General features: G+C 31.3%; 2 protein-coding genes across 2 annotated transcripts in view; both read right to left on the bottom strand.

The window, feature by feature from the left end:
• Positions 1 to 1,234: 1,234 nt before the first annotated feature.
• On the bottom strand, positions 1,235 to 5,301 carry LOC107883682 (balbiani ring protein 3-like). The gene has a single exon (XM_016804208.2). The coding sequence runs from the start codon at positions 4,808 to 4,810 to the stop codon at positions 2,168 to 2,170; it is 2,643 nt and encodes an 880-aa protein (XP_016659697.1). The 5' UTR covers positions 4,811 to 5,301; the 3' UTR covers positions 1,235 to 2,167.
• A 1,271-nt stretch (positions 5,302 to 6,572) lies between these two features.
• LOC100160177 (DNA topoisomerase 2-binding protein 1-A) overlaps positions 6,573 to 18,329 on the bottom strand; it is an 18,933-nt gene continuing 7,176 nt past the window's right edge. Inside the window, exons 10-27 of the mRNA XM_029488287.1 lie at positions 15,376 to 15,483; positions 14,843 to 14,975; positions 13,953 to 14,079; positions 13,628 to 13,726; positions 13,355 to 13,545; positions 12,628 to 12,791; positions 12,361 to 12,563; positions 11,873 to 12,272; positions 10,052 to 10,121; positions 9,916 to 9,987; positions 9,525 to 9,686; positions 9,423 to 9,463; positions 9,266 to 9,360; positions 7,687 to 7,778; positions 7,562 to 7,618; positions 7,285 to 7,485; positions 6,997 to 7,205; positions 6,573 to 6,932 (exon numbers count right to left, since the gene is read on the bottom strand). Coding sequence (XP_029344147.1) covers positions 6,725 to 6,932; positions 6,997 to 7,205; positions 7,285 to 7,485; positions 7,562 to 7,618; positions 7,687 to 7,778; positions 9,266 to 9,360; positions 9,423 to 9,463; positions 9,525 to 9,686; positions 9,916 to 9,987; positions 10,052 to 10,121; positions 11,873 to 12,272; positions 12,361 to 12,563; positions 12,628 to 12,791; positions 13,355 to 13,545; positions 13,628 to 13,726; positions 13,953 to 14,079; positions 14,843 to 14,975; positions 15,376 to 15,483 — 2,632 coding nt within the window. The 3' untranslated portion in view covers positions 6,573 to 6,724. The remainder of the gene's footprint in view (positions 6,933 to 6,996; positions 7,206 to 7,284; positions 7,486 to 7,561; positions 7,619 to 7,686; positions 7,779 to 9,265; positions 9,361 to 9,422; positions 9,464 to 9,524; positions 9,687 to 9,915; positions 9,988 to 10,051; positions 10,122 to 11,872; positions 12,273 to 12,360; positions 12,564 to 12,627; positions 12,792 to 13,354; positions 13,546 to 13,627; positions 13,727 to 13,952; positions 14,080 to 14,842; positions 14,976 to 15,375; positions 15,484 to 18,329) is intronic.

Raw genomic sequence — 18,329 nt, 5'->3', positions numbered from 1 at the left:
ACTGAAACATAAACATGTACAGGATGTAACTCTACAGGGAAATTAGAGATCTTTTGGAAATCTTGGTACAGTTATGTTGTTTAGTACTATAGTGAATGGTCAGTCAGTTATAAATAAAAAGTTACCCTGTAGCCAATTAACTTGCAGATAGTATAACTAATATACATTTTTTTTAAATTTTTTTCACAAGGGAAGTGATTCACTATTTAGTTATAATCGACTTCTAGAGGTAGGTACCTACGTATATTAAAAAATATTGGTTGGTATCGTCATATATTTTAAATATTAAGTAGAGGTATTATTTATATTTTATTACTAATTTATTTAATGACCAATGTCTTATGTTATTATATTATCTAATAATTGTGATAGTACATATTATTACCAGGGCAATGAATTTTATGATTGAATATCAACCAATTAAACTAAAACAAATAACTAATTTCATATTACCAATTCTAAGTTTTACATATGGAAAATCATTATGCAACTGATATAAAAGTTTTCTAATTTGTACACTATTACATACTTAATGCTTAAATTTTCATAACTACAAATTTTACAAAAAAATATCAACAAATAAATATTTAAAATTAAAATGAAGAATTCTTTATAACATAAAAAGATAAAAACATATTATTATTTTCCTACATTTTTTCAATAATTACCAACAAATGTGAAATGCATGTTTTGAAAAATGTAGCTAAAAAAAAATTAAATAAAATGATTGATTATGACATGTTAAATATGTACATTTATCGGCATTCGTTTAGTATGTGACCTGCCTAGACGATTATCTATATTATGCACAGAAAATGTAAGAGTACTGATCTATTAGTAGACATGATACATTTAAAAAAAAATTTAAAGTGATACGGTGATTACTAATTGCTATATATTTTTCTCAAAATAAAATAATTTTATAATTTTGACATATTTCTGTACTAGATACTTAAATATGTATTCAATATTTTTTTTTTTACTAATACCAATTTTGTTTGACTGTTTTTAAAACTATTTAGTGTAATACACCATTATTTTATATTTGTATTTTGTATTATTAATTAATTAATAATAATAAAATAATTTTATTTTATGATTTTTACTTTGACTAAAAATACTAATCGAAGACCCAATACAGTAAGACTCGTACTAAACAAATACCCATTTGTATAAATATAAGTACCTACAGGTATCAATATAAGTTTAAAAGATTTATTTCACATTATTATTTAAAAATATATTTTATTGCATACCTATCTACCACTTACTTAATCAGTTAACAGTTTTATATAATTAGTAAGTACTAATCGTTTTTATGATTTCTAATTAAAAAAATTAGAGCAAAATTAAATTAATGACTTTTTAATTACCTAATAATAAAACAAATAAGTACCATTGAATTTAAACCTTCAACCATCTAAGGAAATCCTTATCGGAGTGAAGTATTCAGTATTACAGGTGATTACAGACCACTTAACACATTTTTTTTTTAACTTCAAACTTAAATGTTTAATCAACCAAATAAAATTATGAAAATGTGGATTGATCATCTCTCATACATGTTGAGAACAATTTGAATATTTTGTCACAATGCAAACCAAGTTGATCGTTGAAATTAGAGTTGTCTATTTGAGTGAAAAATAAACATTTTTAATTCGTAACAGTAAATACAAATATTTAAATTTTGTTATAACATGTTCCTTGGTTACCCAGGTATTATTTTAATAAATTATTAACAACTACCTATTGAATATACTATTATTTGACAGTCAACGACCATTCAGACAAATTCCATTTTATCATTTTAATTCTGATGAAAGTTAAATATCCACTTCTGTTGTGTATACTGAGTACTGACTTATGCTTTTAATTTGTTAAAGTATGATCTTGTTGAAATGTACGCATCTGTGACATTAACAAATAAATACATTTATTTTTAAATTTTAATTATTGTTCATACAAGTTTAAATATAATAATAATTATTAAACATTTGATTTATAATTTACAATATTAAGTTGCTGTATTGAGGTCCTTAGCAGGATACAAATTAAATTAGCCAAATGCAAAGAACTTCTAACACAGAATCATAAAAAAAGACTGTTAATGTGATGAGTGATATGTACAAACACATTGGCAACGAAATAGGTATTACTCAAATTCTATCTAGTTGTGAAGAACAGGGTTGCGAATGGGACACCCATTTTCTTGTGCGTAACGTACGCAGGCTGTGTTATCGCAATACTTAGAGTTGATGCAAGTTCGTTCGTCCCAAGGGCAACCGTTTTCCCTTGCATAAAGTAGACAGTTTAAGTGACCGTTGGAAGAGGCGTTACTGCACGTCTTCTCGTCCCAAGGGCACCCATTTTCCCGTGCATAAATCAGGCAGTCTAAATGTCCGTATAATGCAGCAAGGCTGCAAGTGTTTTCGTTCCATGGGCACCCATTTTCATGTGCATATACCAGGCAATCCATGTCACCGGTTAACGCAGCGTGGCTGCAAGTGTTCTCATCCCACGGGCACCCGTTCTCCCGTACGAATACCAAGCAACTAATGTCACTGTTATACGCTGCGTTTCTGCACGTCAGCTCGTCCCAAGGACACCCGTTTTCCCGTGCGTATTTCAGGATGTCAATGTGACCGTTCATTGCTGCATCGCTGCAGGTCTCCACGTTCCACGGACACCCGTTTTCCCGAGCGTAAACTAAGCAGTCCATATGACCGCCCTCCGCTGCCCTGCTGCACGTTTCTTCGTTCCACGGGCAACCGTTTTCCCGGGCGTAAATCAGGCAGTCTATTTCTCCGCTCCCTGCAGCGTGGCTGCACGTTTCCTCGTTCCACGGACACCCGTTTTCCCGGGCGTAAACCAGGCACTCCAATTGACCGCTCGACGCGGCGTTGGAGCACGTTTCTTCGTCCCACGGGCACCCATTTTCCCGTGCGTATACTAAGCAGTCTTTGTGACCGCCCGCCGCGGCGTTGCTGCACGTTTCTTCATCCCACGGACACCCATATTCACGTGCGAAAACCAAGCAGTCCATGTTACCTTTCATCGCGGCGTTGCTGCACGTTTTCTCGTCCCACGGGCACCAATTTTCACAAAGGTACACCAAGCAGTCCAAATTACCGTTCGAAGCGGCGCTGCTGCACGTCATCTCGTCCCATTGGCACCAGTGTTCCGATGCGTAAGCCAGACAGTCCATCTGACCGGTCGACGCGGCGCGCCTGCATGTTTCCATATTCCATGGGCACCCGTTCTCTCGCGCATACCTTAGACAGTCCAAGTGACCTTTCTCCGCGGCATTGCCGCACGTATCCCACCGGCACTGTACATATAGGACTTCAATTTCATCCTCGTTTTCCCGTGCGAACAACATGCAATCCTTGTGCACGTTTGTTGAGGTGTAGCGACACACGTTCACGTTCCACCACGGGCACCCGTTTTTATGTGCGTACATTAAACAGTCCATGTGACCGTTCAGCGCGGCGAGGGCGCACGTCAACTCATTCCACGGACAGCCGTTCTCCCGCACGTAAACCAGGCAGTCCATATGGCCGTTAAACGCGGCGTTGCTGCACGTGTCCTCGTTCCATGGGCAATTGTTTTCACGTGCGTATACGAGGCAGTCCATGTGACCATTCAACGCGGCGTTGCTGCACGTGTCCGCGTTCCACGGGCATCCGTTCTCCGTTGCGTACATCAAGCAATCCAAGTGGCCGTTTTGTGCTGCGTTGCTGCACGTTTCCGCGTTCCACGGGCAGCCGTTCTCCCGGGCGTATATTAAGCAGTCCTTGTGACCGTTCAACGCGGCTCGGCTGCACGTCGTGCGGTTCCACGGGCAACCGTTTTTCCGTGCATAGACCAGGCAGTCCTTGTGACCGTTCAACGCAGCGTTGCCGCATGTTTCCTTATTCCACGGGCACCCATTTTCCCGTGCGTAAACCAGGCAGCTCATATGGCCGTTCAACGCGGCGTTGCTGCACGTGTCCCCGTTCCACGGACACCTGTTATCCCGGGCGTAAACCAGGCAGCTCATATGACCGTTCAATGCGGCGTTGCTGCACGTGTCCCCGTTCCACGGACACCTGTTTTCTCGGGCGTAAACCAGGCAGCCCATATGGCCGTTCAACGCGGCGTTGCTGCACGTTTCCCCGTTCCATGGGCACCCGTTTTCACGGGCGTAAACCAGGCAGCTCATATGGCCGTTCAACGCGGCGTTGCTGCACGTTTTCCAGTTCCACGGGCACCCGTTTTCCCGTGCGTAAACCAGGCAGTGCTTGTGACCGTTCAACGCGGCGTAGCTGCACGTGTCCGAGTTCCACGGGCACCCGTTTTCCCGGGCGTAAACCAGGCAATCCAAATGTCCACCTGACGCGGCGTTGAGACATGTCGACTGGTCCCACGGACATCCGTTTTCCCGGGCGTACTTTAGACACTCTAGATATCCTGATCTTGCAGCTCGGTCACACGCCGTATCTTTCCCACCGTACATCTTGACCCACGGGACGCCGATCTCGTGAGCGAGTTTCATGCAATTTAAGTGGCCGTGCGTCGCTGCCTCTTCGCAAATGTTTTTAAACTTCTTGTCATCGACGGTGAACTGAAACCTGATGAACATGGTCTGCCTATCGCTGCCCTCGATTTGGTCTTTTTCGATTTTTATTATTTCGAACAGCGACTCGCAACAGTATCGCAAATCGACGTCCGGTGCATCTAGCAAGTCGAACCTGACGCGGTCGATCTGGTTGCAAGCGTAATACGCCGTTCGCAATAAGCTAGGTACTTCGTACGTTCTATCGACGTCCATGATAGCCGTCTGCCCCAAACGTACGGTAGAGTGCTTACAAGCGTACAGTTAAAGAAACTCGAAATGATCACTCACGACGTTTATCAATAATTAACGATAGGACGACCGCGTTGACTTTAACAATTAACAACTCGAGAGAAGAAATAATGTTCGATGATGAAATATTACCGGCAAACGATGTGTGATCGTAAACACTCAAGGCAGAAGCCACGTTATTTAGCCACTACGGCGCACCAAGTATAAATATTCACGTAATAGTCAATAGGCATGGACGGCACTACAAACTAGACATGACAAAATAATTAAATGTCAATATTAATCTATAAAAATCTAACCTAACCTTAGATATACGTTTAGATAAATAGATATAGATCTTTTTTCTATGAGAATAGATTAGCTACTATCAGAGTTCATGATAATAAATACTTGTGCGCATGCGCATTTCACCGATTCCCCTTTAAAGGGCGACGGATCCTTAGTTAATAGTTCTGTCTTCTGTATTATGTTGGCTCAGTGGCGTAGCGAACTTTAAATCATATGGAAGCAAACAAATTATTTATGACCTACCCCACCCAACTCCAACTGATGTACACGATACTCATATGCTCAAATAGGGGGTTGGGGTAGCACCCAAAATAAAGTTCAAAGACTGACCGTGTGTATGGGCTTTATGAGGTTATGACCCACCACCACCCCCCAGAAACCAGAAGCAATTGCTTCTGAAAAACATGATTCGCTACACCACTGTGTTGGCTTCAAATATTTAGGCAGTAGCTCCAATATCCATTGTATATTTTTTAGCTGAAAAGTAAAATAAGTCAAGTAACTATTTCTACAAAATCGATTGATTATTTTTGTACCTATTTCAAAAATATGAATAAATTGTAGACGTAGAGACTTGAATTTTGTACCTTATATTTATATAAGAATATTTTAAATAATACCTAGACTTAATATAATTTTTAAAATATTTCAGCTCTTTTCGGCTTATTCAGACATTTGAAATGTTTTAAATTGGTGAATAATAATGGGAAAAATAATTGCACTATGCGTCTGTGGTCTGTATTACTGTATTCTGTCCGTCTATACATTTTACAGAAGTCCATGGGGCCTATGGTTATTTACTATTTAGCCATGTCATTCTATTGTCAGTGACAACTGACAATATTGACATAATACAGGAAAATCTGATCTTGGCAACTCAATAATGGAAGGTAATACCTACTTATTAGGTAATCAGAATAAAAATGTCCTGTAATAAAATATTTCAATGAATAATACAAAATATTAAAAATTAAATTATGAAATAAATAATAAGGGTCAATAAAATAGTTATTATATAGTTTTACATTTTAGTGATAATGTCAGAACTTCAAATGTCGTAATATATAACAAAATAATAAAATATTGTTTAAAAATCAAGTATGTTTAATTAATATAGAAATTAATTAAATTTCATTCAATATTTGTTTTAACATTAAATATATAATTTAGTTTTTAATTTTCATTAAATAATAAATAATGACTCATTAAGAAGTACTTGGATTTTTAATAATTGCTGAACTTTTACAATATTAAAATATTATGTTGTATTTATTTAACTTGGTAAAAATATTTATTCAATCACCTTCATTGAATTATGCTATGTGGATAATATTGTATGAACATTTTAACCACCTTAATACATTTACATAATTTATATGTAATTAATCATATCAATTGATTTTAAATATTTTGGTATATCACGAAGTACAAAACATCATTATGTGGAAGTATACAACATATAATTTATATTAGATTACAAATTACAAATAATAGTATTCATAAAAATTTAACACCTAAAGTATAATGTCTAATATAGATAAAAAAAAATTACAGCAGTACAGTATAATATTAAATGTTCACATTAATATGTTACGTATTGGGAGCTAATCTATTATAGAAAGCTAGGTACTCAGGTATTAGATATTTTAAAGGATCTGGTGCTGGATCTTTAATCAGAAAATCAGCGAGAAATGGAGCTGGTAATAGTAATATACCCTTGACAGCGATTTCGTTTAAAGGAACAGGAATATTACCAAACCCTTGGTCAACAATACAATGAGTAGACTGCAATAGTTCTCTAAATAAAAATAAAAATTAAAATCAAACCACAAAATTAACTAGAAATTAATAGTTATATTTACGTTTTATCCAATATCACTCCACCACCTGCTCGTATGAGACGTGTCAAAGCTTGGTATCTATTTTCTGAAGTCATTAATACAGCTCTCATACCACTGAATGCTGCAGCTTTACCAGAACAAATTTTAGAACGCCATCGATAACCTGCTCCGTGCAATGGTGTTGATAATGATAAGTCAGATAAAGGATTTCCCCATTCGTATTTATCTTCCTACAAAAATTAACAAATTAAAACATAAAATATATTCAAATATTTAGAATAATTAAGTTATGTACTAAATTTTACTTACTGGCAGAAAGCAATTTTCCTCTAAACAATCATCAATATAGCTTGGATGTAATATCCATTTTCCAGAAGCAAGTGAACATAAATATTTTTCACTTCTACTTGGTTGGTGCATAAGTACATGAGTAACATCTTCACAAAACATTGCACTTCGCAATACTTGAGCACCAAGTTTTTCAATAGCATTTTCATACTTTTGTCGATCCTATTGAAAAAAATCAACAAGTTATAGATTTTCACATACAATTTAAAATATCAAGCATAAAAAAAAATTAAGTTACACTGGAATTCACGCTGGTTAATATAAACTTTTTATTGCACTCTGACAGTCTTTTTAACTGAAATATATGAAATATATTATACATAGATACTTGTATGCCTATACATTAATTTTTTAACAACTTACTCTGGCTTTTTCTTGTTGTTCAGTTGGATCTTCCCATCCAACTGAACATTGTTGTGATGATTCTACAACGCGTTCTTTAAATAGAGAGTTTCCTAAAAATTATTGTATGAAAAATAATTGCAACTATTGGTATTAAATTAAGTAATGATAGGTAATAATTAACAATATGCAAACCTATAAAATTTAAAAGAGTATTTCAGTATGATAAGTGGGCACAACTAGAGTAAAATTCATGGGAGTGCTAAAACCTAAAGCACAATATGAAAATCCTTTCCCTTTTTTATGATAAGCAAAATAATTATTGTACACTAAAATGTAATGTTTTTATTTAAGATGATGTCAGCGGCCAATCAGCGCACTATTTGTTTTATCTCTCTGGCCTACACGCAACATAGACAAAACGCATTTATGCAAAATAATTTTTTATATGTTTTAAGGTAATCTCATCAATTACAAAAATAAAGAGAAAAATATTTTTGAGGGAATGTCATAACAAAATATTGTCTAAAAACAATTTAAATGTACAAAATTATTTTGTTTGATTTGAAGTCGAATACAAAGTCATATAACAATAAAATATAAATTCAATATGTCATTCCATTGATCGTTATAAATTAAAATAACTTAGGAAAATAATATATTTTGATAATTTATCATAAATTATTATTTATAAAATCAGAAGTTTTACTATAACCAATATTGTAAGAATCCGTCACAGACAATTTGGGAGTACTAATTTTGATATTGAGAGTGCTAAGCCTCCCCCTCCCCTTCTAGTTGCGCCCATTGTTAAATTGTACCCACATCAAAATAGTACTTGTGAGGATCAAAGTAAGCGCATCATCTCAAGAATAATCAAATTTACCCGTATCGAATAGTTACCTGTCTTAAGTAACATTGCCCCTCTACAAATTTAGACGTAAAAAGCATTGCTCAAAGAATGGACAAATTACAAAAAATCCACTTTACTGATTTACAATTATCTCTTCAAACTCAGTTGTGCCTCACACAGACATCAATCTCTAAAACCGCTGTGTGATTTCCATCTAAGATCTAGGATATTTATCTTTTCTCAAGGACCCTATGAGTATAACTCCCGGTCACAATTATCCCCAAAAGAAAAAGTAACTTTAAACTGTTTAAACTGAATTCACATAGGTTTTGGGAAACAAGACAATGCAAACAACATGGCAAAGATTTGTACATATCACAAAGAAACTGGGTGATGTTTTTAAAATACTTATTATTTTTATCTATTTAAAATCAATATTTTATTTAAGTCTCAACTTATTGTCCACATCTCATAATTATTATGAATAAATAAAATAGATAGTTCAAGGTTATTAAGAGTAACTTTTTGGCATAAACCTGGTCTAGTTTATTTTTTAAAGGTGTTGATAATTATTTATTTATTTAATAATTATTGTAAGTATTATGATAACTGAGAAGATTATTAAATACAACTGAAGATTTAAAAATAAGGATATATTAATTGAAATGTATGGAACAATATAAAAACTAACACATTTAGATGCTATTTTTTTTACCCTAATAACTTATTTATAAGCTAATTACTTACTTGCATAATCATCTTGACTTTCAGACTCTGTTCGGGAGAGAGGAAATTCTGGTTCTCTTGATGCACATAAATCTTGTTGGAGTTGTTCGATTGTTCTGTAATAAACAGAAAAAACTTTAAAGTCAAAACATGTTGTAGTTAAAAATGAAAAACAAACCTTCTAAATTCTTGTTTATCCAAAGATTGCTGCTTAGTATCCTAAAAATTATGAATTATTCAATTATTACTGTTATACTAAGTAAAATTTTTATTTTCTCACAATATTTGGTGATACAGTATTAGATTTATTATTTTGAGCTTTTGATATTTGCGAAATGTTATGCAAGCTGCTGTTAGCCACACCTGGAGAATGGTATGACAAACTTGGACTTTTCAATGTATCATTTGAATTAGCATTTATTGAACTTATTTCATTTGTTTCCTAAATATAAAATAACTATAAACACATATTTAAATAAATTACATAAACAGTTATGAATTGATTTATTATAAACTGTCATTTGAATTTCAAACGTTTCAAAAATACTTGGTAATTTTTTGTATTTGTTGTAATACTTTATTAAAAGTAATAAAACTATTATGCTATAAAAATCTTAGTTAAAATAAATAATTATATTGGTTAATTTAAAAATTAAATCATGAATATTTACTTTTTGTTGATTAATATTAGCATGTAGATGTAAAGATTTATTCCATATTTGACGCTTAAGCTCGGTCAGTGGCTATTGGAAAAAGTAAAATATGGTAAATAAAAAAACAAACACATTCTTAGAAAAAAAAACTTACAGTACTATTTCGGTTCTTCAACTTAGGTTGTGATAGTTCATCAGGGCCATCTGGCAAAGTTTCTATCCATCTAAAAAAAAATAAAATATATAATAAGTATAAATAACTAATACCTATTAATGCATTAACTACTAAAATTATATAATATATATTTTATATTTAATCAAAACAATTAGTAGAAATTTATATTATTTCTAGTTTAAGCTATGAGGTTTTCTGAATAAGAACTTAATAGTGTAATAAATTGTGGAACTCGTATCATATGTTATCAAATGTATCTACCACAACTATATGTTGGCGTTATGTGTTATCTACAATTTTTCACCCCGCAATATGTAGGTATCTGTCATCTGAGCATTTCTATATCAAAGAAGTTCTTTTCAACTTCAAAGAATTGTTTGAAATGGTTCTAAGGACATTGTGTGAGCCCCATATATTTTATGCCGTAGGTATTTGACTTTAACACATCTCCATGTAGGTTCTATTTATTGAGTATTGGCCCCTGTTTTCAGGCAATGAAGTGAAGCTGGTGCCAAACCAGGTCAGTGGTCACTTGAGTTGCCGTATGCCCTCCATTTGTCCATGTAAATTGTGAACCCAACTTTTACTTCATGTTTAATAATGGGAAGTAATGTAGCTCTAATAGTACAGTACGATCACCCATGGACCCTGTACTTGTGATCCATAATTTTATATGGCAAGCACCACTAAAGTCGAATATGGAAAGTGGAGGCTGTGGAGTATAATATACTATTATTTATATGTTTATAATAAAATATACATTATCAGTATGTTGTCTGCGTACAACAAAGATATCACCCAAAATGTAGATAACATACAGTGCGATCAATGTTGACACATACGATGCGCGTTCCTTAAATGCCATATAATGGATTATAATTATAATATACAGAAATCATTACTTATTAAATAAAGTAAAAAAATATGTTATCTTTCTGTCACAAACTATAAAAAAACCAAAAATAATAGTTATAGACATATAGTGATCAATAATCATATTATAACAATCAAAAGATTCTTGTTCAGGAAATTATGAGTGTCACATAAGATATTTATGAAATCTTCATAATTTTTAAAACAAGTTAAGTAAATTAGCATGAGTTACTTTAAAATTTAAGCTGTTATTAGAGAATCAGTATGAGTAAAAAAAAAGGTAGATATCATTGTTTTCAATGATTAGGTGATCATTGCGGCAAATATAAAATAACAATATTCATTGTATAGAACCGGTTTTATGTGACAAAGAACCACTCGGGCTACATCTTTAGCTAAGACACCATATTAACACTCATTATACAAGAGAATAATGTACAATTATTCTAATAATATTCATATCTGAATGAAATTAAAATAAAATGAAATTAACACATTCATTATTCAGAATCTAAAAGTAATTATTATCTTAAAATCTGTTTTTTTTTTTAAATTTTAAACATGAATAACTTTTTACTTTGAAGATATCAAAAAAATTAAATTTGTAATCTACGATAGAATGAATATTATCTTATATATTACTATGTACAAATTTGGTGTCTTTGTTAAGAGGACTTCTCCGTGTAGATGGGTTTTTACAAATCATTAATTACTATAACTATATAATTTAACTTAAAATACCTAGATGTAATAATAAGTATTAATTTTTAAATTTGATAATTTAAAAAACCAAGTAGTTAGTATTAATATTAAAAAGATAATTTAAACACATTTTACACAATTAGTCAAAATTACGAAGCTACAATTAATTTAATTATAATTTTAATAGCTTAATAATTTTGTATAGCTTAATGGTTATGAACATACTTTTTCCATTTCTTTTTTGTTTCTGGTGTAACAGGATCATTGTAAAATATTTGCCCATATGGAGTTTCTGGGGTTTTTAAATTTTCGATGAAACTATTTGAAGCAACTGGCGTAGAACAACTTGATTTTAAACGAGCAATTGCTGGCGTATATTTGTTGGAAGGTGAACCTACAACTTGAGAGGTAGGAATCATGATTTCCATTGAACATTTCCTTTTTAGTGGTGGTTCAATATCATCCTCAGTGTCTTTAAGTGGTATTGCTAATTCGGAATCAACATCATTATCTTGCATTGCAAGTATCGTTAATTTTTGAGTAAATGATGTAGAACTATTATGACTTTCATTTTTTACTTTAGAAGTTGGAGCAACTGTAGAATTCGTTAATGTAGAGTTATTAGCTAATAGAAATTTAATCATTATTATTAATTAATATTTTTGATACTATGTTAAAATTCAATCAATTAAACTAATTTATTTAGTATTCACCGTTGGAAACAATTGGAAATTTATCTTCTGGTAAACGGCGTTTGCATGAAACACATTTAAGTAGCCATTCTTTAGATACAACTGGTACACCCCATTTAACTGAGGCTTCATATTTGGGTCCTTCTGGTGTAGAACAAATGAGATGAGTTGTCATCATAATATTGTCTTCTGGTTTTGATTTTCTTGACAATGCATCTTGAAAACTAAAAAATGAGTTTGTGTTGAAATTAATTTATAATTATTCAAGATGAATTATAATGATCTTACTTTGCTCCAAGAAGTAGAGAAACTTCTTTTAAGAAATATCGTTCAGACCCTGTATAATTGGTGATGCTAATCACACAGTTTTTTAAAGGCATTGAACCACTAAAAATTACTGGTTTATGATAATATTCTACAGGAGTTTGTTCAACAAGATTATAACAGTCTTCCTAATAATAACAACAATAATAATTAATTTAAGTCTTAGAGGAGTTTAATATTTATAGGGAGATTAAATTATATCTGCCCAAGAGCACATGCAGGTTAAAGGGTTCAGTGGCAGGCAATTTTTAAGGAGTTTTAAATAGACAATTTAATAATTACAAGAGTACATCATTAGTGTGTAAAAGAAATAGAGGAGCACTTGAACGGTAAATATTTTATGTTAAATTGTTTATTATACTTTTTGTGCATTCTACAGATCGACCTAATAATGCGATAAGGTTTCAGAAAACTGATCTGAATTTGTTATAATGTCTACTTGAGATCGGGCAGTCTACATTTTAAGATTTGTGATTTCAACTCCAAAATATTCTGAAATTAAGAAAAGTGGCATGACCAATATCAAGTAGATGTAATAACAAATTCAAATCAGTTTTGAAAAGTATTAGTAAGTTGATCAGTATGATGGTTTTGGCTGTCTACCAGTTACCACCGATCCCCTTAAGAGGATATCAGCACACTATTTGTTTCCTCTCGCTGACCCACAGGCCACAAGCAAAATAGTACTTACTATCCAAAGACAGCTAACTATGGTGGCATTAATACTTAATGACTTCTCATTGAATACAATAGGAACAACAACATAATTAATTTGTCCTCGATAACTACGTGTATTAACTGCCACACCACCCATTGATATTATTTTACTTTTTATAGATGGCAATTGATGAGCGTCCAAATCATGGAGAAGAATAGTTAACCCTATAAAAAAATTAAAAGTACATTATTTCAACATTATTTTATATGATAGTTAGTAAATAATAGTAATAATAATAATAACAACCTTCTAATACAGATTCAAGTTTACTATCTTGAGTGGACATTGTATCTTGTGTTGTACAAGAGGACTTTTCACTAAGTGTATCATTAAAATTGGCATTTTCTAAAAATTATAATATAATGATAAATATAATATAAAAATTAAATTAAATTGAATTTGTATTAATGTAGCTAAAATCTATTATAATAAAACTTTAAATTATCTGCTTTTGTATTAAACATAACAATTTAATTGTCAAAATTTTTGATACATTTATTGGTTTTTTTAAATAAATACATTCAACATTTTAGTATACAAAGTGAAAAATTGTTAATTGTATGGTACTAACCAACATTCAAATATTGATCGATAAAATTATCCATTGGTGGATTACTGGTTACATTTGAAGTTTGTAGTTTAGGTTTATCTACTACTTTCGGTTGAGAGAGTGTAGAATTTTTCATCATATACAATCCCTAGAAGAATTAATTAGAACAATTATACATATATATAATATTTCATATTATTAACTTTTAAGCTGATAAGAAGACCAGTGAATAATAGTTATAACATTAAATATTGATTTGATTGTGAAATAATTAAATAGGATGTCAGTGCAATATTGGTTTTCTCCTAATTATAAAAAATTATAAAGGAAAATATTTACATCTGTTTTATAATTTATTTAAATTTTAATTTAAAAATAAAAATATGGTAAATTTAAATCTATATTAAATCATTTTAAGATAATATTTAGACAACTCGATATCTCATACTCTCATAAATATTATTCTCTATACATTTTGTAATGAGCGATTTGTATTCAAAAACATAAAAATTGATTTTGCGTGAATACAGTTAGTCTATTTTGCGTGTGCATTAGAAAGAGGAAACAAACAGTGCACCGACATCTTCTTATTGTATCAAAATTAAAAATCATAAAATTTGCATTGGAAATGTTAAAAAAGTGCGTAAAACATCCACAAACCTCAAGTTTATATAAGAATTTGGCAAGCACCATTGACGATAATTATTTATTATATTATTACGAAAAGATTTTGAATTATAATACAATAATATAAACTATAATATTAAAAATAGAACCAAACATAATGACTGCACTTTTAGTGAAATTATATTTGTATCTTTTTGTCTATATGTTTAATATGTATATTAGCTGCTTCTTACTGTAATTAAACTGTAAATATTATAAATAATAATTATTAAATAAAATAATACCTTTTTGCTAAGAGGAGATGGAGATTCTGGTGTAAATGAATGAGATGAATCCATTGCTAGAAACTGTTCTTCTGGAGCAGTGCATTTCAAATTTATACTTTCAATTAACCAATTAAAATTCACAACATGAGGTCTAAAATATAATGTATTTATTATTATAATTGACAATAAAAAAATAAGGTTTTTAAGTATTAATCTTGTTTATTAAGAAGACACCCACACTTTTAAGAGGATTGATATAGGCTTATAATTATAAGACCAAGTTGGTTACATAGATTTGTCCCATCACTCCCACCCTAGCACTACAGTTATTTATTGCATAATTCCAAAATTATATAGAAAGACAGTTTTATGCAAAAAGAACCAAGAACCCTTTTTTTTATTGAACTTTCATTATAAAATGATAAAATTGTTGACTTTGCAATGTTGTTTTTTATTTTTATGATATTCCTTTAATTAAAAAAGGCTTTTTAAGTGTGAAAACTGCTTATGTATATATAATTACTGCATTAAACCATGGAAATTATATTTACTTTTCTTGAATAGAGTGTAATAATTTTGCAAGTGATGCTGAAAATTCACCAACTAAAATATGGGTTATAGACTCATTTAGCTCTGTGTACCGAATTCCACCAGTAGAGATTACTATTCGTTTTAATTTTTCTTCTTCGCTTAAACTAAATCCACTAAAATAAATCTGCAAAAAATTAATTTATGGCTCTGGTCAAAGTATAAAATATTTAAAAAGTATTGTTAAAATTAAAACTTACTTTACAACCATCCAAAATTGTGCCAGCTTTTTTTACTTCTGGCAAACTTAAATCATTTAAAATATCTTTATAATTTATTTTTTTCGATTGGTCTGTAATACAATGTGTATATAACTTTAAAATATCAATTGAATTTTAAATTTTATAAAAGTGATAGTTTAATGTACCAAATACTAATTACTAATAAATAATGGTACGACAACATAATATACTTACAATGCCCATTATTTTTTTTTGGAGTAGTACAATTCTCTTGTGATCTGTGATTATTTATGCTTTGGAGCATTTTAACGTACTACAGTTATTTATATGGATTCTTCAATAATTGTTGATTAAGGTTCACTGTTCAGCAACAATTTCACTTATATAAATAATAATATTGTTGTGAGAAAAGTTTGTAATTCTTTCGATATTGGTTCAGGTGGTTGTACGTCTTGTCATTCACTCATTTGTCAAATCACTGTGAATACCATTTTAAAGTTTTAAACACGTAAGTACGTAACGGCCAACGTAACGGTACAATGTTGAGAACCAATAAATTGTTACAATAGTAGTGTTTAAAATCCAGCGCTTATTTATCGTGTCCGTGACTACAAAGATAGTACTATCTTAATCGTGCTACAAAAGAAAGAAGATTTTAGTATCTTAAATCGTGCGAACAGTTTACAACTGACTACTGACTATGGTTGAATTTATTATTTATTTCCTCAATTTCACGAGATCTGTCATGTTTATGATATACAATGCTAAATGCGGGCATCAGGTACTTCTCCCGAAATTTCGGGAGAAGTGCCCCAATCCCGCTAAATCCTATGACACACGGTGTGACAATTTTTGACCTATATTATAGAACAATATAGAATAGAAACTCGATCAACTGATTGGAGTCTTCATAGATAATTATTACACAATAAGGTAATAATAAGCATGACAAATTTGTCATGATAATAACAAGGTCTAATATGCTCATAACTCATAAGCACGATTATAAAGATCTTTTTTCTATGGTATAAGGTCTATGGTGATAATGCCATTGAGTATATATACTATATCTTAGGTCAGTAGACCAGTGGCACAAATAGGAAAAATTTTTAAGGGGGGTTCAAGCCCCAACACATTTTTTTTTAATTATAATTTATAGGTACATACTTTTAAGAATGGTATACTATTTATTTTTTTAGGGGGCTTTGAGTGATTTTTTTTTTTTGGGGGGGGGCTACCTTAAGTTTAAGAAATAAGAAGTATGATCAACGCGAACCGTGTTTTCATCCTAGTTCGCGCTTGTGCAACGCCTTGTGTTTTTGTGGCTTTGTGCATACTGCATTCCATAAGATTAAATGTATAATCGTGACGTCGCCTTAAGTTTATTGTTGGTTGCCTATATAAATTATACATTGCCCCTTAAAAATATGCGCAGTCTTATCATTGAGCATACTTATTCCTTATACTATGATCACAGAATAACCTTTTCAGTAGTTGGTCTCCATTGATTAGGTTTGAGTTTCCCGTATTATCATTTACATTATTTGGCGTGACATCGTATTAGTTAGAACTTGGAGGAGTATAACTCAAGCATTTAAATAGTACCTAATTACCTAGTTCTATTGTACTAGTGTTCCTAGTATTTGAAGTTCACTATATACATATAGTTCACTTATAATTTATTATATATATTATAAGAATTATACCTAAGCCATGTCAACAATTACAGAAATGGATCAAGCGACATGTTCGGATATGGATGATGCTGAAGAACAGACAGAACGGTTCACTTTATCATGTGCTCTTATAGAAACAGAAATACTGAAAACAATTTTAACTACAGCATTACGTAGTACTGAAAATTATGAAATTATACGTAAAGATTTGTTAGAAGAAAAAGATAAAATTTCAAAACTTCCAAATGTAGATGACTCCATGGAGTTTCCAAAAACCCATAAAAATTATTCAAAAAAAGTATTCAAAATTTCAAGTAAGAAAAAAACTAAACTAGTAGGTAAGGGGCTAAATAATTATTTAAAAACATTTTTGAGAGATGTTAGTCATACTGACATAAATATACCAAAGTCTGAAGCTGAAAATTCTTATTGTAATTTATTAAAATTTCTAAAGGATTATAAAGATTCGTGTAAATTGTTTGGAAATAATATATTACATGATTTGTGCTTATATGGGTGTATTTTAAATAGATTCTATGAAGTACACCAAAAAAAAATTCAAAATGATACAAAAAGTGAATCTTTTTCAGATATTTTAAAAAAAGAATTTGAAATTTCTGACAGATATGCTCGAAAATTGCGTTGGTTAGGAAAGCTGTGGTCAGGTCATAAGAAAATAGGAAATCTATGCATAGCATTCTCAAAACTATATCAGCACAAAAAACAATTGGACATTTTTTTTAAATCTGAACTTGCAAAAGAATGGGAGTAATAGGCTCTCAGTAATAAAACTTAGGTACATTTAAACCTTTTATTATAAGTACTAAATAATATGCTCTGGTAGAAGTGACCGGCTGTGTCATCTCATAGTATACACAGAAGTTATGAAAAAAATCCTTTAAAGTGGGCTCTACTTAACTCTTGTTTTTATTATTTTATTACTTTCAAAACTGCTAACATGAAATATGAATTATTTTTACTTTATTCAATTTAATAAAAATCAATTGTGTAAATACATACTTATATTTTTCGTTAAAGTGTGTACGCATGTTAATATTG

Source organism: Acyrthosiphon pisum, chromosome A1, assembly GCF_005508785.2.
Source record: "Acyrthosiphon pisum isolate AL4f chromosome A1, pea_aphid_22Mar2018_4r6ur, whole genome shotgun sequence".
Taxonomy (NCBI): domain Eukaryota; kingdom Metazoa; phylum Arthropoda; class Insecta; order Hemiptera; family Aphididae; genus Acyrthosiphon; species Acyrthosiphon pisum.
Note: the sequence above shows the minus strand (reverse complement) of the source record. Positions and strands in the feature narration are given on the sequence as shown.